The sequence below is a fragment of the Coffea arabica genome, chromosome 11c (genome assembly GCF_036785885.1).
Source record: "Coffea arabica cultivar ET-39 chromosome 11c, Coffea Arabica ET-39 HiFi, whole genome shotgun sequence".
NCBI lineage: Eukaryota > Viridiplantae > Streptophyta > Magnoliopsida > Gentianales > Rubiaceae > Coffea > Coffea arabica.
In genome coordinates this window covers 41,638,074-41,654,797 of record NC_092330.1, presented here as the reverse complement: position 1 = coordinate 41,654,797, position 16,724 = coordinate 41,638,074, and the positions used below count along the sequence as shown (strand labels likewise).

The 16,724-nt window shown below is 36.8% G+C and overlaps 3 protein-coding genes across 3 annotated transcripts; 2 read left to right on the top strand and 1 right to left on the bottom strand.

Moving 5' to 3' along the window:
- Positions 1 to 868: 868 nt before the first annotated feature.
- On the top strand, positions 869 to 5,747 carry LOC113717135 (mitotic checkpoint protein BUB3.3). Its single transcript, XM_027241798.2, has 9 exons — positions 869 to 1,107; positions 1,210 to 1,340; positions 1,559 to 1,638; positions 2,091 to 2,336; positions 2,643 to 2,715; positions 3,522 to 3,602; positions 3,700 to 3,781; positions 4,286 to 4,386; positions 5,061 to 5,747. The coding sequence occupies exons 1-9, from the start codon at positions 994 to 996 to the stop codon at positions 5,137 to 5,139; spliced, it is 987 nt and encodes a 328-aa protein (XP_027097599.1). The 5' UTR covers positions 869 to 993; the 3' UTR covers positions 5,140 to 5,747.
- A 2,233-nt stretch (positions 5,748 to 7,980) lies between these two features.
- On the top strand, positions 7,981 to 10,468 carry LOC113717136 (eukaryotic translation initiation factor 5A). The gene is made up of 5 exons (XM_027241799.2): positions 7,981 to 8,274; positions 9,063 to 9,185; positions 9,299 to 9,355; positions 9,444 to 9,518; positions 10,022 to 10,468. The coding sequence occupies exons 1-5, from the start codon at positions 8,152 to 8,154 to the stop codon at positions 10,121 to 10,123; spliced, it is 480 nt and encodes a 159-aa protein (XP_027097600.1). The 5' UTR covers positions 7,981 to 8,151; the 3' UTR covers positions 10,124 to 10,468.
- Positions 10,469 to 11,025: 557 nt separating this feature from the next.
- Positions 11,026 to 15,805, bottom strand: LOC113717134 (isopentenyl phosphate kinase). The gene is made up of 12 exons (XM_027241797.2): positions 15,534 to 15,805; positions 14,631 to 14,861; positions 14,343 to 14,440; positions 13,947 to 13,989; positions 13,404 to 13,465; positions 13,223 to 13,279; positions 12,363 to 12,398; positions 12,213 to 12,290; positions 11,969 to 12,035; positions 11,821 to 11,883; positions 11,557 to 11,660; positions 11,026 to 11,481 (listed from the first exon to the last, which is right to left on the bottom strand). Exons 1-12 carry the CDS (start codon positions 15,616 to 15,618, stop codon positions 11,377 to 11,379), a joined length of 1,029 nt encoding a protein of 342 aa, XP_027097598.1. The 5' UTR covers positions 15,619 to 15,805; the 3' UTR covers positions 11,026 to 11,376.
- Positions 15,806 to 16,724: the final 919 nt, after the last annotated feature.

Here is a 16,724-nt window from a genome sequence, read left to right as displayed (position 1 = left end):
AAAAAGCTATGAACGCCCAACAGTCCCATGTTGGGCTGAGTTTGGAGTTTAGGGAAACAGAGAGAAGATCAAGCTCTTATCAGAAAATTTTCATGTGTTGTAGTGTGTTGCATAGGAGTTTAGCCAAGAAATGGAACATTTGGAGAGCTCGGTTGGTAGTATGAAGAATGACATGAGCCTGAAAAGTTTACCTACCTTCCCCTCCCCCAACGGGGAAGGAAGAAATCTTTATTCAATCATCTCGGATTCTATCCTTCAAAGGTTGGTCTCATAGATGAGAAAATGAAGTAGAAAAATGGAATTTTAGGAAGATATCAAGTCGGAAGAGAAAAGGAAAAAGAGTTATGGAAGGAAATGGAGAGGCGAAAGATTAAAAACAATTATGTGAAGTTTAAGCGTAAAACTTCTTTACAGTAGTATTACCAATATTTTCGACAATTCACAGGGTGAAATCCCCATTTCGTAAATCATAAGTTTTTTTTTTTTACCCTTTTCTTGAAGAGGTAATTAGGAACCAATAAATCTAAAGCTATTTTATAAATCCGTCTTGAAATTACAACAAAAACTTATTAGTATATACTTTTGGGACCTTAATTTATATTTTACCATTTTCTTTTGGATTTATCTTAAACCTTCTTCTACTCTTCAAAGCTTCCATCAAAATTGTTACTTTTGTATTAAACCTTAACCACTAATTAAGTTAAGTAGTACTGGAAACTCAAAACAAAAGGGCGAAAGGAAGGGTACTTCCGTTTAACTAACCCGTAATTGTAAAGCGGGCCTTCCCGAGCTCAATACGGCGTCGTAATGGTGGACGCTGGCATCCATCCTGAAGACAACACGTATTCGAATCGCGCCACGGCATTTCAAACTTTGGAGCCCAAATCCTCAAGCGACGACGTCGTTCTGAGAACCTCGAGCCAAAAATTTCCTGTTACCACTAGTGCTGCATTTGCAATTGCAGCGGTTGAACGACTTTGAGAGTCGCCCCCAATGAACATGAAACAAACCTGTTTAAGCTTCGGTAGCAACCCGATCCGCGACGCCATCTCCCGGATCCGATTCGCCCCGCATTCCAACCATCTCCTCATTTCTTCTTGGGACTCCGTAAGCTTTACCTCGGCAATGATAGCAGATTATGGAGACAACTGTGTCTTGAAATTATGTTCCAATTTCGAGTCTAATGTAGGCGTCTTTTTAGCTTTGCAGAGTCTTAGGTTGTATGATGTGGATGCATGTAAGCTAACACTTGAAGCTTCCGATGAATATCCACTTCTCGATTGTTGTTTCGCCGACGATTCGCTTGCTTTTTCTGCTGCAACAGATGGGTTGCTCCGCAGGTTCATTTTTGCTCTTGCTCTAGCTCCTTTTCTTTTTTCTTTCTTTTTTTTTTTTTAAAAAAAACCCTGCTTCTGAATTTCAAAATTAGAAATAGAAAATTGATATATTGCTTATTTTTGCGTTACATTGAGATTGGATGCTTTAATGTTTTGCCTTTTTGTTTAAGATTTGTTACTTAATTCTTTTTTCTTTCCCTTTTATTGGAGAATTTTGGCAGGTATGATCTGAATTCCGGAGATGTAGATCGAATTGGAAGTCATGATGAAGCTACTTGTGTCGAGTATTCAAACGAAACAAGTAAGCTTTTCTCTTTCCACATAAATCTAATCGCATGTGGGTAGTTTCTTGGAGTGATGAGGAGGGATTCACTTACACCTCAGAATTTTGTTAACTGTATTGTCGGATTACAATATGTTGACGTGTTTATCTTTTTGTCTCTAAAGTTTTAGTTGCTTAGTGCATTTTTGTACGTATCAAAATTCCAAAAAAGGCGTCTTTGTTATGCTATTGTGTCCACTTTGGAGTTGGATTTCGTAAAAGTTATCGAGTGGTAGAAATAATTTATCTTTATGGTGTAGGTAGATCCTCTGCCGGGGTCATATGGAAGCGTTTTTGTTACTTAATTGCTCCTACTTCCGTTGTGCACCACAGAGCATATGATTAACAATTTGATTTGATGCTGCTTACTCTCTCATAGTTTTTCCTTGGATAATTATCGATGACATGTTTCCCTTTCCCAATTGTAACAGGTCTTGCAATCACTGCTGGTTGGGACAAAAAGATAAAGTTTTGGGACACGCGATTAGTTAAGTCTCTTCAATGCTTGGAGAATCTTGGTGGAGAAGTAGAGTCCATGTCCCTCTCGGAATTTCATTTGATGATTGCTGTTGGGACATCGGTAAGCACATATGACCTGCGTAAGCTTAGCAAGTTAGATCAAGCCAAAGAATCATTTATGGACGTTCAAATAAAATGTGTCCGTCCTGGTTTTGAAGGTGCGTTAACAATATGCACGTAGTATCATTATCTCCAATGTTATTGTCTTTCTAAGCTAGCAGGCAACTCACAATAACCTAACCTGATATTGTTTTTTGTTGCAAGAGATATGTCTGCCAAAATAAACTTCATTATTTCTCGTCTTGGAGTTACTTGGTAACAAATAAGGACAGCGGATTTATTGTATTTGTGGTGTGCTAGTATTATAGTCCTTTTTATGGTGAAGATTACTTCTAAGGAAATATTATATTTGAATAGTTATTTATCCTTCTTGACATTAAAAGGTGAATAGCCTGTTCATGTAGGCTTTGCAGTTGGATCATTTGATGGACGGGTTGCTTTGGAGTATGTCAACGATAGCAACTCAAAGAGTGGCAGGTCAGTATGTATGATTTCTGGTAGTTTAAAGCACTGAATGTTCCTGTAAGGTAACGGATTTCTGAAGGTCTACCTTCATATGTTAAAGGTTTTGTTTCTTGTGTCTCATTTAGTTTGGTTGTAATGCTATTATGGTTATACTTTCATCTCCAAAGCTATTATACATTTTTGGTACAAGGAATCTTGTTTACTAATATCCACTTCAATCAACTTCTAAAATTCTTTGCTGGGTCAAAAGAATTTCTTGTTCCTCTTGGTTTAAAACTTAAGCGAGAGACAGAGGTCAATTGTCATGATGGACTCTACAGAGATCTCAGAAATTAGTCCATCCTTCTGTTGGTATGCAGATTTCAGTGGTATTATTCGTTGTATACCAGGTGCCCTTCCTCATGAAGTGTGTTAATGGTTTATAAACTCCCTTTTGCAGCACCATGTTCTTGTACAAAAGGGAATACTTAAATTTTAAGCTCTGTCACCAAAAACACTAAATGGGTTTCCAATCTTTTGTTTGTGTTTCATACTCTCTTAAATTGTTGGAAGTATAATTTCACAACTAACTTCAGATTTGTAACTCTATAATGCCTTTATAAATGAATTAACATGCTGCACTAGGTAGAGAAATTTTTGTAATTGATTGCTTTTATCTGATTTTTGTACTTTGTTCATCTTATTTCAGAAGTAGCAGTCCAGATTTCTGAGTCTTTATGATTTTAACTTTTCTTTCATGTTTTAGTAAAAATAATTTTTTTTTGCACTTTTCAGATGATATGTGGTAAATACATGCCTTTGACTCTAAACTTTTGCAGATATGCTTTCCGATGCCATCCAAAGAAAAAGGATGGAAGGCATCATATTGTCCCTGTGAATGATATTGCATTTAATCCACGGTATGTGATTCTTTGCTATGATCTTATGGTTCTGAATTTATAGATTGTGAGCTTTCCTTTAGTATATGAGACTGCTCGTATGTTTCTCATGTTTCAGCCTGCCAACTATTTTTGTCACTGGTGATAATGAAGGTTATGCTTCAACATGGGATGCTCAGAGTAAGAAAAGACTATATGAGGTACATTTTATGTGCACTTTTATGAGATTGCATCAGCAAACACAGAGTTGAAATTTTGGTTTGTGCAATCTTTTCTGAATTAAGAATCTAGTATTTGATCGAGTGGTAGAAAAATGTGCTTACTCCTACATGAGTTTAAGATCTTCTCTAAATTTAGGATGAAGCTTTGAGCTCTGTAGGTATATGTAAATGTAATGGTTAGTATTCTAGAAAAATGTGTTTAGTGTGACATGGATTGCATTGTGGTAATTCTCATGGTTTTGTGAATCAATCAATGGCATTTACATTTGCCAAAGCAGCTTTTGGAGCTTTGAAAATATTGAATCGTCATGTCTGTGTCGGCACTTTATTCTTATTTCAACTTCTCATGTCTGACTTGAATGTGCTAGATTGAAAATCTTCTCTTCTTTGCTAAACTGTTCTACTTCTTGTCTTCGTTTTCAATTATTTTTTACCTTCTACTTCTAATTAACTTCTTTCAAAATGCTACCGCTCTCTCTGCAGTTGCCGAGATTTCCAAACGCTGTTGCCTCACTTTCTTATAGCTATGACGGACTACTTTTAGCAGTTGCATCGAGTTACACATACCAAGAAGCTAATGAAAGGTTAGTAATCCTCTAGTTATTCAAATGGTTGGTTTACTGAGAGTATCCTTTTTCACATGCAAAGCTTTGGAATCGGAGGAGCATGCTGGTAGCTATTGTTAAGTTTTCCAAAATGTAATACCCTTTAGTATTTCTAAAGTAGTCTACTTGTTCCATACAAGATTTCATATTCTCCTCTATAATCATCATGCATCCATCTTCTCGAGAGGATTCAAATTATTGTGGTTGCAGAGTGTGAATTCAGGCTCTTGTATAATTCAACTTCTCAAAGTAGGATTAGAGCCATTTCATGTGCTTGAATATTCCATAGTAAATTAGTCAGGGTCTCAACACCAGAAATTTTCCACCAATACTCAAACTGATTTCAAACTTAAATGTCCCTATGATTATCCCTTGGGTCTTTCAGTTGTGTAGCTCAGATTTCTTGACATATGAAGAAATCCTATTTCAAATTGATTGTGGCAGAATTACGAATCATATTGGTTTGCTTAGCTTTAGTGGGTTTGGATGATAGAAGTCTCGTAGTTTATTGGAACTCATTTATTTGAGGAAATATGTGAAGTTTTAGGTAACTTATTATGCTAGCAGTCAGCATTCATAATCCCATCATGGCATCAGTAAGTTGATTTTAAAGTGGTAGATTTACTTGTATCAATTGCGCAATGCCATGTCAGAGAGGAGCTACCTCAGATATTCTTGCATGAAATCAATGACCTCAACATTTCATCCCTTTCTGCTGGGAGTTCAAAATAGGAGCAACTGCAAAAGAGTATGAAGTTTTTACGCCATCAAGCGAACCATCGATCCAATACTTTGCCTTGCTTCTCTGTGGAAGTTTTTAAATCACGTTTTTGAGTGATTCGGAAACAATTCCACGAATGTCTTTCTGCTGAAGCCTGCAACAGAGTGAAGCCCTCCAACCGGACGAGTGGGATGAGATTTGTGCCTTCCTTCCGTCTTCAGCACTGACATTTGCTTACTGACTGGTGCACCATGCAACTCTGGTTGTTTGGAAACTTAAACCTAATGGCATTAGTCCTTGTCCTCGGAAGGAAGCTCCCGTTTTGCAGAAACCGTGGAGCTAGTGCATTGAAGCTGGATGTGGTCCGTGAGCGTTTTAAAGCTCGACTACTAACTGCAGAGCTGGTGGTTACTTTAGAATTTGCTTGTACTAATTTACGCTTTTGTCTTCAACTATTAAACTCTCTATTTTACCAAATTTTTTACAGTTATTTGTGATGTTAACGTTATTGAACTGTTGAATGAAGACATGGTCGAATCGAATAGGAATTTTGAGAAGAAACCTCCTGGTTTTGTGGCAATTGACGAAATGAATGGTGCGTACCATCCATGAATTTTGACTTCTTGTACGTATCTGATGATTTCGATTTGATGATTCTTCCTTATCTCTTTAACCTTACTGCTTATGTCGGGCTTCGCTCTTCCTCAACTTAATATATTGTTCACGGGGTTGATCTTTTCAACTTTTCTTGAAGCCCGATGTGATGACAGTCCTGTGCCCGGACCATCACACTACTATTATGTATTCCACGTTTGAACAAGAATCAGGTGCTTACAGCTAGTTTGACTCTTCTTGCTTTTGAAATAAATCCGGCACCCTTTCCAAATAATAATAATAATAATAATAATCACTCTACAAAACAAAAAACTTTCTTTTTTCCCGGTGGAAAACTGGTTATTGTGAAACAAATTCAAATTAAAAAATTTTGAAGTTTGTTAGAAATATACTGTTTAGAATTATTACTCTAACACTTTTTATGATGTATTGTTTGTAAGATAAAAAAATGACTGAGAATATAAAAATATAAGTCAGATAATGTGTTTATGATGCAAGGGAAATATTATTTAAAAAATTTTGATATATAAACAAACTTATCTTTTTTTTTTTTTGTTAATCCAGGAAGTATCCCAATTTTACCAGACTAATTTCCCTGGACCTGGAGTACCTCGCCCCCAAGAGCACCCAGACGGTATGTGAAGTCAGGTTCGAATCGCGCCCCACGAGGAATACCCCCGAGGATTCACCGGCTAAGCTAACACTCAGGAGCTTGAAAAAATTTGATATATAAACAAACGTGTCTTTTTTTTTATATAAACAAACTTATCTTTTTTTTTTTTTTTGTCGATATAGGGGTGTTCGAGTCAATCCTTACAAGGCCCGACTAATCCCTTGCGGCTTGAGGTCGGCGCCCCAACCCGATCAAGGCATGATAAGTGCACAGGCGTCCTCATAGCGCAGTTTTGAACCGGAGACCTGAATGTCCCAAGGGAACGCTGCTACCCATGTTACTAAACCCGTGGGGGATATAAACAACCTTATCTCATTTGGTAGTTTTTGTAAAAGCTGAATAGTAATCGGCTAATGTTATATGTTGGTAAATTCTGAATCTTATTTTTTATTTAAAAACATACAAATATATAAACAACAAATATTAGAAAAAATTAATAATTCAAATTCAAAATCTATAATTAATTAAAATAATTAACTGATAAGAAGTACAACATGCATGAAAGATTGATGAGACCTCAACAATTAATAATGCTAATGCTAATGCTAGCCTTCCGCTACAACGAAAGGCTATCATTTCATTGCAAATGTTCACTTTGTACGGTTAAAATTAGCCATTGTCGATAATCATGCATTTTGATATATGCGATCCCTTCCCGGCTCAGAGAACAGGACAAAGTCAGATTTGATACACCCTAACATCTCTCTCAAAAGAGTCTCCTCGGTCCGGCTGACCCTACCCAGTACAGTGAAAGAGAGTCAGCCTACGCAAGTTGTTAAATTGGTAAAATTGAGCCATTTTTTCTTATAAAAAGCCGTTGCTATGTACAGGCGAAATTTACCCAAATTTTTTTTGCATAAGAAAAACGAAAGAGAACCAATCATTCGTATTTGGCGGTTAAGGGTGAAAATTGTGAGAAGATAAAAATTTTTAAATAAATGTGAGAGCCGTGATTCAATTGGAGTACGGCATCGTTTCGATGCAAATATTAAAAAAAAATGATAAAATGTCTAATCAAAAAACGATAAACATCAAATTATCCAGATTTCATACGTATTTCACGCATATTACATTTTAATTAATAAGGACGAATTACTCCTTCACAAAAGGTCGGCATTAATACCTTTGTTTGGATTGTGAATTATTAGAGATATTTTTACTGTAGCACTTTTTGTAATGTGATATATGTAAAATAAAAAATATATATTAAAAATTATAATGATGATATATATAAATATATTTTATCAAATAAACTGCAATCCAAACAAACCCATTAATGCGAGGATGGACAATTGATGTTTAAGAATTCCCATAAGCCCGATCGATGATGTTGAAAATATGCTCTAACCCTGTGATAGCAGGTGATTAGAGTCAAATCCATCGTGCCTAGCAGTTGACAGTGGAATGGATGGAAAGGATTAAAAAAAATAAAAATAAGTAATTGGGGGAGTCTTGTTAAAGTACAGCGTCGTTTCGACGCAAACATCTAAAAAAAAAAATGATAAAATATCTAATCCAAAAAAAGATAAACATCAAACGGCCCAGATTCCATCCGGACTTCACCCTCTTTACATCACATTTCAAAAACCCTAAAATCTCCTCCGGTATAAAGTCGAACGCTCACGCTTGTGCCCTCAGCCTCTGCTATTTCTCTCTCAACTTTTCGTACCTTTTCTGTTTCTCTGAATTTGGCTTTTTAGCTGAGCTTTCTTTCTTCGAAGCGAAGGAGAAGAAGATGTCGGACGACGAGCATCATTTCGAATCCAAGGCCGACGCCGGAGCTTCGAAGACTTACCCTCAGCAGGCCGGTACTATCCGGAAGAACGGTTACATCGTCATCAAAAACCGCCCTTGCAAGGTTTTATTATTTTACCCTAATTTTTCCAGTTTTTTATAATGATTTTCTGAGTGCATATGTTTAATTTGGACTTTGAGTAGCATATTTCAGATGTTCTGCTTTTGATTGAATACAGTGATTTGTTTATGGTCAATTGGAGGTTAGATTCTGATAGAAAAGAACAGAATTTTTAAAATGAAAATTTGAGCACGTGAAAACTACGTTGTTTAGAAAATTAGAATTAAGTAACTGAGAGTCTGTTTTGATTTTTTCTGAAGAAATAAAATGGCTAAGTTAGGAGATTGGATGGTGTATTAGTTGCATATACTGATCGATAAACAGAATATTTCTTTCGAAATAGGATTAGTGAGCTATTTCCTATAATCTGAGCGAGTTCAGATCTGACGTCATTTTAATTGCTGTGCTGTTTTTGACTTGATGAGGCTTAGTTAATTGGATTTTTATGTCCTAATCATGAAAGCTTTCTGTAGCATATGTAAGTACTAATCTATTTATTTATCTTATTAGTTTCATCTTCTCGTATGAAATTGATTGCTTTCTTTGATGGTTAATTTCTCAAATTTAGTAACCTTTCTATTGGAGCACACTGAAAAACTGATAGCGGACAGCGTATCAGATTTGAATGAAGAGTTCTGTTTGAAGCAAAACTGAACATTATTTGTACTGTTGTGTAGATGTGTGCAAAATTTTGGTAATGATCTCACGCAGGATAAGAAGTGAGCTCTGGCGTTCTTCTTGTTGACCTTTTACTAATATAGTCTTTGGTTGTATCATTTCCTATCTGATAGGTTGTTGAAGTTTCCACTTCCAAGACTGGCAAGCACGGCCATGCTAAATGCCACTTTGTGGGCATTGATATCTTTAACGGAAAGAAGCTTGAAGATATTGTTCCTTCTTCCCACAACTGTGATGTACGTTGTTCCGCTTCGTCTTGAAATGCCACTGTACCATTGGCCATATTTAAATACGCGATTCCCCTTTAATTTTTTTTTTCTGGATTTTAACTGGCTGTCTTATTTTACAGGTGCCCCATGTCAATCGTACCGACTACCAGCTCATTGATATTTCTGAGGATGGATTTGTAAGTGCCAACGCCCCTTTATCCCATTGTTTACTTGTATACTTTCCCTGATGGGGTGTAGGCTAATTCAACACTTGAAACATCGCAGGTCAGCTTGCTCACTGAGAATGGAAACACTAAGGATGACCTGAGGCTTCCAACCGATGAAAATCTGCTTACACAGGTAGTAGATGTTTGGTTTTGCTAATTTCTGAATAGGTGGGGTGCAGTCAACTTGTCGGTGTGGTTTGTTTGGTATGCTTTACTAGACAGTTGTTGGAGTTCATTTATTCACTTTGACTTGATCCTTGGGTACATATAGAATGTTGGTAAAGGAAAAGGAATGTATGTTTTCTGATGTTGTAGTTATCAATTCTAGAAATGCTAAATGTATGCTTTCATGAAATTGTTATGCAATGACCTATGAAGCTCTGACTTGGCTGAAGACGTAACTGTTTGGAGATTCTAGTTTTGGATATTGAGGTCATAACTCATTTGTTGAACACTGTTGGGGTGTTCTTTTCCAAGCTCAATCAGTATTGTTACCCTTTTTTTGGCTGATTCCCCTCAATGCCTCAGCAATAGGGAGATGGGAGGGAGGCTTCAAATTTGATGTTACAGTATTTTTCAAGTTCTTGTGCACAAGCATTGCTGTGTAGTTAATGAAATTTGCTGGTATCTGTACAGATCAAGGATGGATTCTCTGAGGGAAAGGACTTGGTTGTGTCAGTGATGTGTGCCATGGGAGAGGAGCAGATCTGTGCCCTGAAAGATATTGGCCCCAAGTAGCTGTTTGTCAAAGGAGTTGCTTGAGGCCTTTATATCTTATATAGGGAATGGACATGATATTGACTTAGTGCGAAGGGAGGATCATGAATTACCGTACCTTTTCATCGTTAAATCATTTTATACTAGATTCTTGATAATATGTGGCCTCAGGGTTTTTAAGAGATCACTTTGATGTTAAGGTGTTCTGAGCTCTTGTTTCTGTTTGATTACTGTCTGAACCCGTTCTGTTATTCTGCGTGGGCCATAATTAATCTGGCAAGGAAGTGTATAAACTTGTAGCACCTTCGACTGTTGTGAAGTTGCGAAATTTAGTTTCACAAGTGAATGAATTGATTCTCCTAGTTACTTCTTGGTGTTCTATCCATGCAGATTTATCTGGAAGCTTTTTCTCCCAAGTTTTCTGTGGTTTGAGTATTTGTGCGCATGGGTAGATGCTTCTGAGCGTATATAGCTTCTGAAGTACAGGATCACTTGTTTTCTGGTATTTCCTATTGCGAGTTTATTGAATTATATACTTCGAGGTAGGCGGACGATCCTGTTGTGCATTAAAATTTCTGAAGCTAGTTTTAGTTGCAGGAAGATCTGCTTACGAGAACAATGGGAACCGTGTCCGTGTCCAAAATTTTGGAGTTGGACAGAAAAACGAAGGTTGAGAACTTGACGTTGTGGCTCCCTAACAATCCATTTGCCTGGCAGATGGCCAACTGAGCGTTGCCCTACTTGTTAGCTTTATCATTGGCTCAGTTGCTGCACTAGTTAGACTCCATCATTGGCACTCGTAACATCGCTAAAACGTTTGGACTTCTTTCTCTCAAGCTAGGTGCAGGGTTTGGAAAGAAGGTTTGAAGTAAAAATCCCCACCTATTTGTTCTCCGGGACGGAAGGACAGTATAAGATGAAGATGATTGAAATGTAAATCAAATAATTGATATTTGTCTCAATGTTGACCAAATCGTCCCCGCATAGCAAGATGTTTTGGCTTGTTGAAAATAACGTTTCAAGGAGCATGTCTGATGATTCAACCCAACGCAGCCAATAAACCCGAGAATGAAATTTACGAAATTGAAGATGCTTCAAAACATGAAGCCTTGCCAACTGCTACGAAGAACGATTTTGACAAAAATATCTCAGGTCCTCCCGATACTTGATTCCTAACGGGGATTAATTCTTTCAATAGCCCCAGTTTGGCGTGCATTGCTGTTCAGACAAAAGCCCTTCTACAAGTCGCCAATTTCCATCATGCGTCCAGCAGTTCATTGCTGTTGTCTTAAAGGTCTTACAATTGTTCCAAGCCAGCTGTCAGGAACATTGTGTTTCAGGTCTCCACTCAAAGCAATCCTGGAGTGCTCCGTTGCTGCCTGTATCATCCCAAACCCTTAATCTGTAATTAATATAAATAGCATAAAAGCTGTTACTTGTTAGTGTTATATTACCTTCACAATGTATACATCAATTCCAAGTTTCGCAATCATAGCAGCTTCTGATATTTTAGTCACCATGCCTCCAGTTGTATCATGAGCTGCTACAGTTACCACAACTGTTGATGGCAATAGAATGCTTACTAATAATGAAAGTCCAGATGAAAATTCCAACAAAACGAACAATTACTCGACATAATTGAGTTTCCTCCAGCAGTTCCACAGACAGGAAACTAAGCACTTAAAACCTCATAACAGTAAAAATTGATTATATCTAACCTTGTTTGCTTGCATCTTGTACGTTTGGTTTCACGACCGACCAGCTTCCATCTTCATCGACAGCTGTTGTAAAATGACCGATCAGTCCCCCATGAGTTTTAACATGAGAATGAGAGCAATATATCCTCAATCATGGACTTGTGCTCACCTATTTCTCTGAGAAGTACTGCACCAGGCTCAGTTGGCGGGCGGTCATGTACTCCTAAGACATCTGTCTATGTCAACTTTGTATAGGGCATACACTGAAAAGTCAACTAGCAAGAAAAAAAAACTGGAAACAATATTATCAGGGTAATGGGCCCCACGTATTAGAACTGCTTTTGAAATGGCACTAAACGAATTTGAACAGCTTGATCTATTGCCAAGCCCTTTGAGCAACGTATGTAGGATACGAGAAAAACAACAAACTCAGGCTTCAGTTCTTCAGCCAAATACCGAATGATTACGTCTCCACTTAATATGGTGCAATCCTAAGCCATTGAAGGAGTTAATTCAGAGAATAGCCAAGTCACCTTGCCACTCACAGGGAAGAGACGTCAAACCTGTGAAGTATCAAGCACTGCATCTCCATGCAGAACCTGATTCATCAAATCAAAATCACATTATTCTTGAGTTTCATATTATATGAACAGATACACGTAGTCTTGAATTTTACATACTAAAATGCTATCTGATTCGAGTCATCCATAATCTTATAGATGAAGGAACTGTAATATGACTGCACGAGACAATTATTTACTTGTAAAACACAAGCTTAGCCCATTAAAAATGTGATCCTGTTTTCATTCCCTTATTTTTTAAAGTAGAGTTTGCGCTTGTCTCATGATTGCAAATGCTTTTAACACTTTTGAGGTAATGCATAATGCACTACTTATGGCGGCCATTCACCATAATGTCTGTCACTCAATTATCATCCCATACATCAACTGTGACCTGGTCTAGAGCACTGGGTTGGAGAAAGAAGCATGTCTGTACATTTACTAAAATACAGAATTTATGCGCTAATAAAGGGCATTTTAAGTTGTCAATAAAGAAAACTACTAAGGAACTTCATATGTTACAGTGTGCTATATATAACAGAGTGCATAATTAGATTCTTAGAATAGAACTCGAGAAACAATTTTTGAGTTACTAAAATTAGTTGTCACAATAGCATTGCTTTATTTTAAATATAGCTGTAGGTCTACGGAAGACACAGCACAACTATAAATGAGGAGACCATGTACAATTAAGGAATTTCCTAGATTTAAAAGGGAAACAAAACACAGATTTTTTGACAACAAAGTATTTCTCACATCTCAAAATCAAAGAGGATTCTATTTAACTCTAAAAGGTAATGCAATATGTTCAGAAGGTGTTATTGACAAGAAGTCCAAGTCACACGATTTTAAGTTTAACTTACAGGTACGAAGCCAGAATCCAAAGCCTTGACTATCATACTCACATTGGCTGCTTCCATCTATAAATGTATAAGTCAAAATTAGACATCTGTTTTCACTACAATCAACTAAATACAAGAGAAAGTAACAACTAGAATAATTTTGATATCAAAAGATTCACAGAATAAAGTTTTGCCTTCTAACATTTCTTTCACACGTCAACCAACCACATGAAAATGGAGACATTCCGATAGAAGGAATACCCTCTGCGAGACAAACAAAAGAAAACTGGGTCAACAGAAATTGCATGTGTAAATGGAAACATCAACAAATGCCTATGATAAACATGACCAACTATCAGAAGATTAGATGGCTAAGTTGATTCATGCAAATCTAGCAGCAGCAATAGGAAATAGTTTTGTTCTCATGCTCCGTCTAGCATCCTTTACTGATGCCATTTTTGTTAATTGCCTTCAAGATGACATCTACAGAATACAAACCACCCCTCCCCTTCTCCTCCTCAACAACCCCCCCCCCCCCCCCCCCCCCCCCCAAAAAAAAAAAACAAACAAACTTCCAAAAAAAATAGATTTCACAGCAGATCTTCCAATGTTAATATCAGGTCTTTATACATATTTAATGGGCAGGTAGATAGTCGCTAGAATAACTACCACTGGAATGGCTAGGCGTATACATAATGAAGAAGCATCAAAGGGATGTAGCTGATATATTAAATTGGAGTTGCACCTTTTGCTAGAGCCCTAACAATCTCATGATTCAGGGATGTAACCTGCAAAAGAAAGCCAATATCTAAAGAATCATAATTGAAAACATCTTTTATAGCAACAATAGAGAAGAAGGATACAAAAAGCAGCCAATCACATGATTATAAAGAACAATAAACTGACTTTTCGTGAATTCCTCTAGTTATCACTTAGCAAGTCGAAGGCCAAAGTCACCTGAGTGCCAATTCTAAAAGTCAAGCTATAAGTTGGATTTTAGTATCACTGGAAAGCATACTCAGACAAGGTCAATATCTTCAGCACATCAAAGGTGGGAACAAAAAATCTAAAATCTGAGCATTTTACCAAATAACTTTATGATGATTGGATATCAAAATCCCAGAAAAGTGTTAGATCTTACAGAAATACGTGTTGCAACAAAACCAGCCTTGACAAGGGACTTGCAAAGACCACCCTTATGAACCCCGGATTTGCTAGCTTGGAAGTGTCCAAATGAACCTGCAAACGAAGATCTAAATTTTAAGCTATCTGCAAGCCTTTTTAATAACAACAATACTGTTCCATTAAACTTCAGTTAATGGTAGTTTTTGTTCTGTTTGCAATTTCAATTGCTGAGAATTAAGAATGGGATCATCACAAATAGTCAAATGAAAAATCATAAGCCTTTTCAACAAAGATGTACACTAACCTGCACCATGAACAACAACAAATTTCTCAAAGTCTACTTTAAATTCATCACAGCATCCATCAATGGTACTTGGCGTTTCTGATGTTCCTGGCCTCTTGCTCCAATCCATTCCAAGAACTTTTCCAGAATCCGGACATGATAAGATCACTTGCCGTAGCTGTTTTGAAACAGTGTCAAGATTCTTCTCATTTATTGTTTCAAGCTCATGCTTGCAAGTAATTGCTGCACCTCCTGTGAGATAAATATCACACCAGCAAATTATGTTAAAATATGAGGAGGAATTTGTTCACTACTAGCATCAGTATGCATATTTTTCTGGTTATTACAATTTATACATGCATTCATTCCTGGTTATCCCAATTGTAAAGAGCTCTAAATATCCAATAAAAGATAATCACGTCCAAACTTAAAAAACAAACAAAAGAAGACCTTTATCCACATTATTTGGGGTTGGCCGTCGGCTTACAACTCATAAATCAGTTAACATGTCCTTGGTTTGTCAGCTTCCTAGCATCAGAAGCATCACAAAACTTGAATCCCTCAAATGTGTACTATTTATCATCCGAACTCATCTTCAAAAGAAACAGTTTTCTCTGCACTCTTTTCCTCTATCCCTTCAAAAATACTACAGATTACAAATCCAAGAACTAAACAACAAGATTCTGAAGGTGAAGGAGCATTAACCTTGGACTCTGCTATTACATGATTATGGATAATCATCTACTGAAAAGAGACTTACTTTGGATTAATACAGCTAACGAATTGGATTCTGCGGACCCTTGGCTAATCGAGTTAAAAGGGATGCAAATTATATAGATAATGACCAAGAAATCTAGTAATTAAACAAATAGAATCTACACAAACCACAGATCTCAGGAAAGATTAGACACTAAGACTGCATACCAAGTTTGACGATGCAGCGGATTGGCTTTGACTGAAACGGGGAGGTGGAAGTTTTACGAAGAGCGTTCTGCTGCTGCTCCTCCATTGTGGCTGTTATTTTGCTGCAAAATTCCCTGGCTTTGGTCTCCCCAACTCCTATATTAGCGGAAGAAATTGGAATAATGCCTTTTTTTTTTTTTATAAGCCTTTTAACTTAACCAGGAAACGAGGATGCTATGCTTGAAATATACCCAAAATATCCGTTTGCGTTACGCAATTTTTTAAAAACAAGTTATTTATATACAATATTACAGTAACATATGAATAAAAATAATTTAAAAAACAACACATCAATATAATATATCAAAAATAATTTCAAATATACAAAAAAAAAACATTGGGTCTGTTTGGATTGTAAGTTATTTGGGATTATTTGAGATATTTTTACTGTAGCACTTTTTGTGATGTGATGTATGTGAGATAAAAAGATATCGGAAAGATAAAAAGGTGTATTGGAAATTGTAAAGATGATGTAAGCAAATAAAATTGGGAAAATATGAAGCAATCCAAACAAACCTATTATTACCCATCACTCTCTACCACCACCTCACACCCACGACACTCCCTTCCTCTCCTCTCTATCTCCCCCCATCTTTCTTTCCACTCTCCTTCTTCCTTCCTTCTTCTCTCCCTTCACCCTTCCCTTTCCCCACTCCCCAATCCCCCCTCCCCTCAACTTACCCCAACTTTTTTGGTCACGACGGAAAGGTTGTGGACAAAAGCCACGACTCATGGCTTCTACTTGCGACCTTTCTTATAGCAACCAAGAAGGTCGCGACTAGAGTCATGGCTAGAGTTGCAATCACCACTCAGCAAGTGGAAGAGGGGTTTGGGGTTGAGGGAAAGAAGGAAAGAAGGAAAAAGGAGAGGAAAGAGAAAGGAAGGGTACGGGGAGGAGGTGGTGGCAAGGGTGGTGAAAAATTTTTTAAAAATGCCCCAAAAAATTATAAATTATAAAAATGCCCTAAAATATATATTAAAAATTCTTAAAAATACTTTAAAAAACAATTCAAAAAATATTTATAATAAAAAATTTTCATATATATAGTTACGGTAAAGTTTTTAAAAAATATTTCAAAAGCAGTTAAGCCAAACATAACTATAATATGACTACTAAAAGATCATGTGATTGTCCAAAGAATAAAAAAGTTG

Bases quoted from the DNA above. Each gene is read 5' to 3' on its own strand.
- LOC113717135 (XM_027241798.2), top strand. From the start codon at position 994: ATGAACATGAAACAAACCTGTTTAAGCTTCGGTAGCAACCCGATCCGC. The intron at 2,337-2,642 runs GTGCGTTAACAA...CTGTTCATGTAG, and splicing joins TGTCCGTCCTGGTTTTGAAG to GCTTTGCAGTTGGATCATTT. The intron at 3,603-3,699 runs GTATGTGATTCT...CTCATGTTTCAG, and splicing joins GATATTGCATTTAATCCACG to CCTGCCAACTATTTTTGTCA.
- LOC113717136 (XM_027241799.2), top strand. From the start codon at position 8,152: ATGTCGGACGACGAGCATCATTTCGAATCCAAGGCCGACGCCGGAGCT. The intron at 9,186-9,298 runs GTACGTTGTTCC...CTTATTTTACAG, and splicing joins CTTCTTCCCACAACTGTGAT to GTGCCCCATGTCAATCGTAC. The intron at 9,356-9,443 runs GTAAGTGCCAAC...GAAACATCGCAG, and splicing joins ATATTTCTGAGGATGGATTT to GTCAGCTTGCTCACTGAGAA.
- LOC113717134 (XM_027241797.2), bottom strand. From the start codon at position 15,618: ATGGAGGAGCAGCAGCAGAACGCTCTTCGTAAAACTTCCACCTCCCCG. The intron at 13,280-13,403 runs GTTAGAAGGCAA...ATACATTTATAG, and splicing joins GGTTGACGTGTGAAAGAAAT to ATGGAAGCAGCCAATGTGAG. The intron at 11,482-11,556 runs GTAATATAACAC...GGGATGATACAG, and splicing joins TTGATGTATACATTGTGAAG to GCAGCAACGGAGCACTCCAG.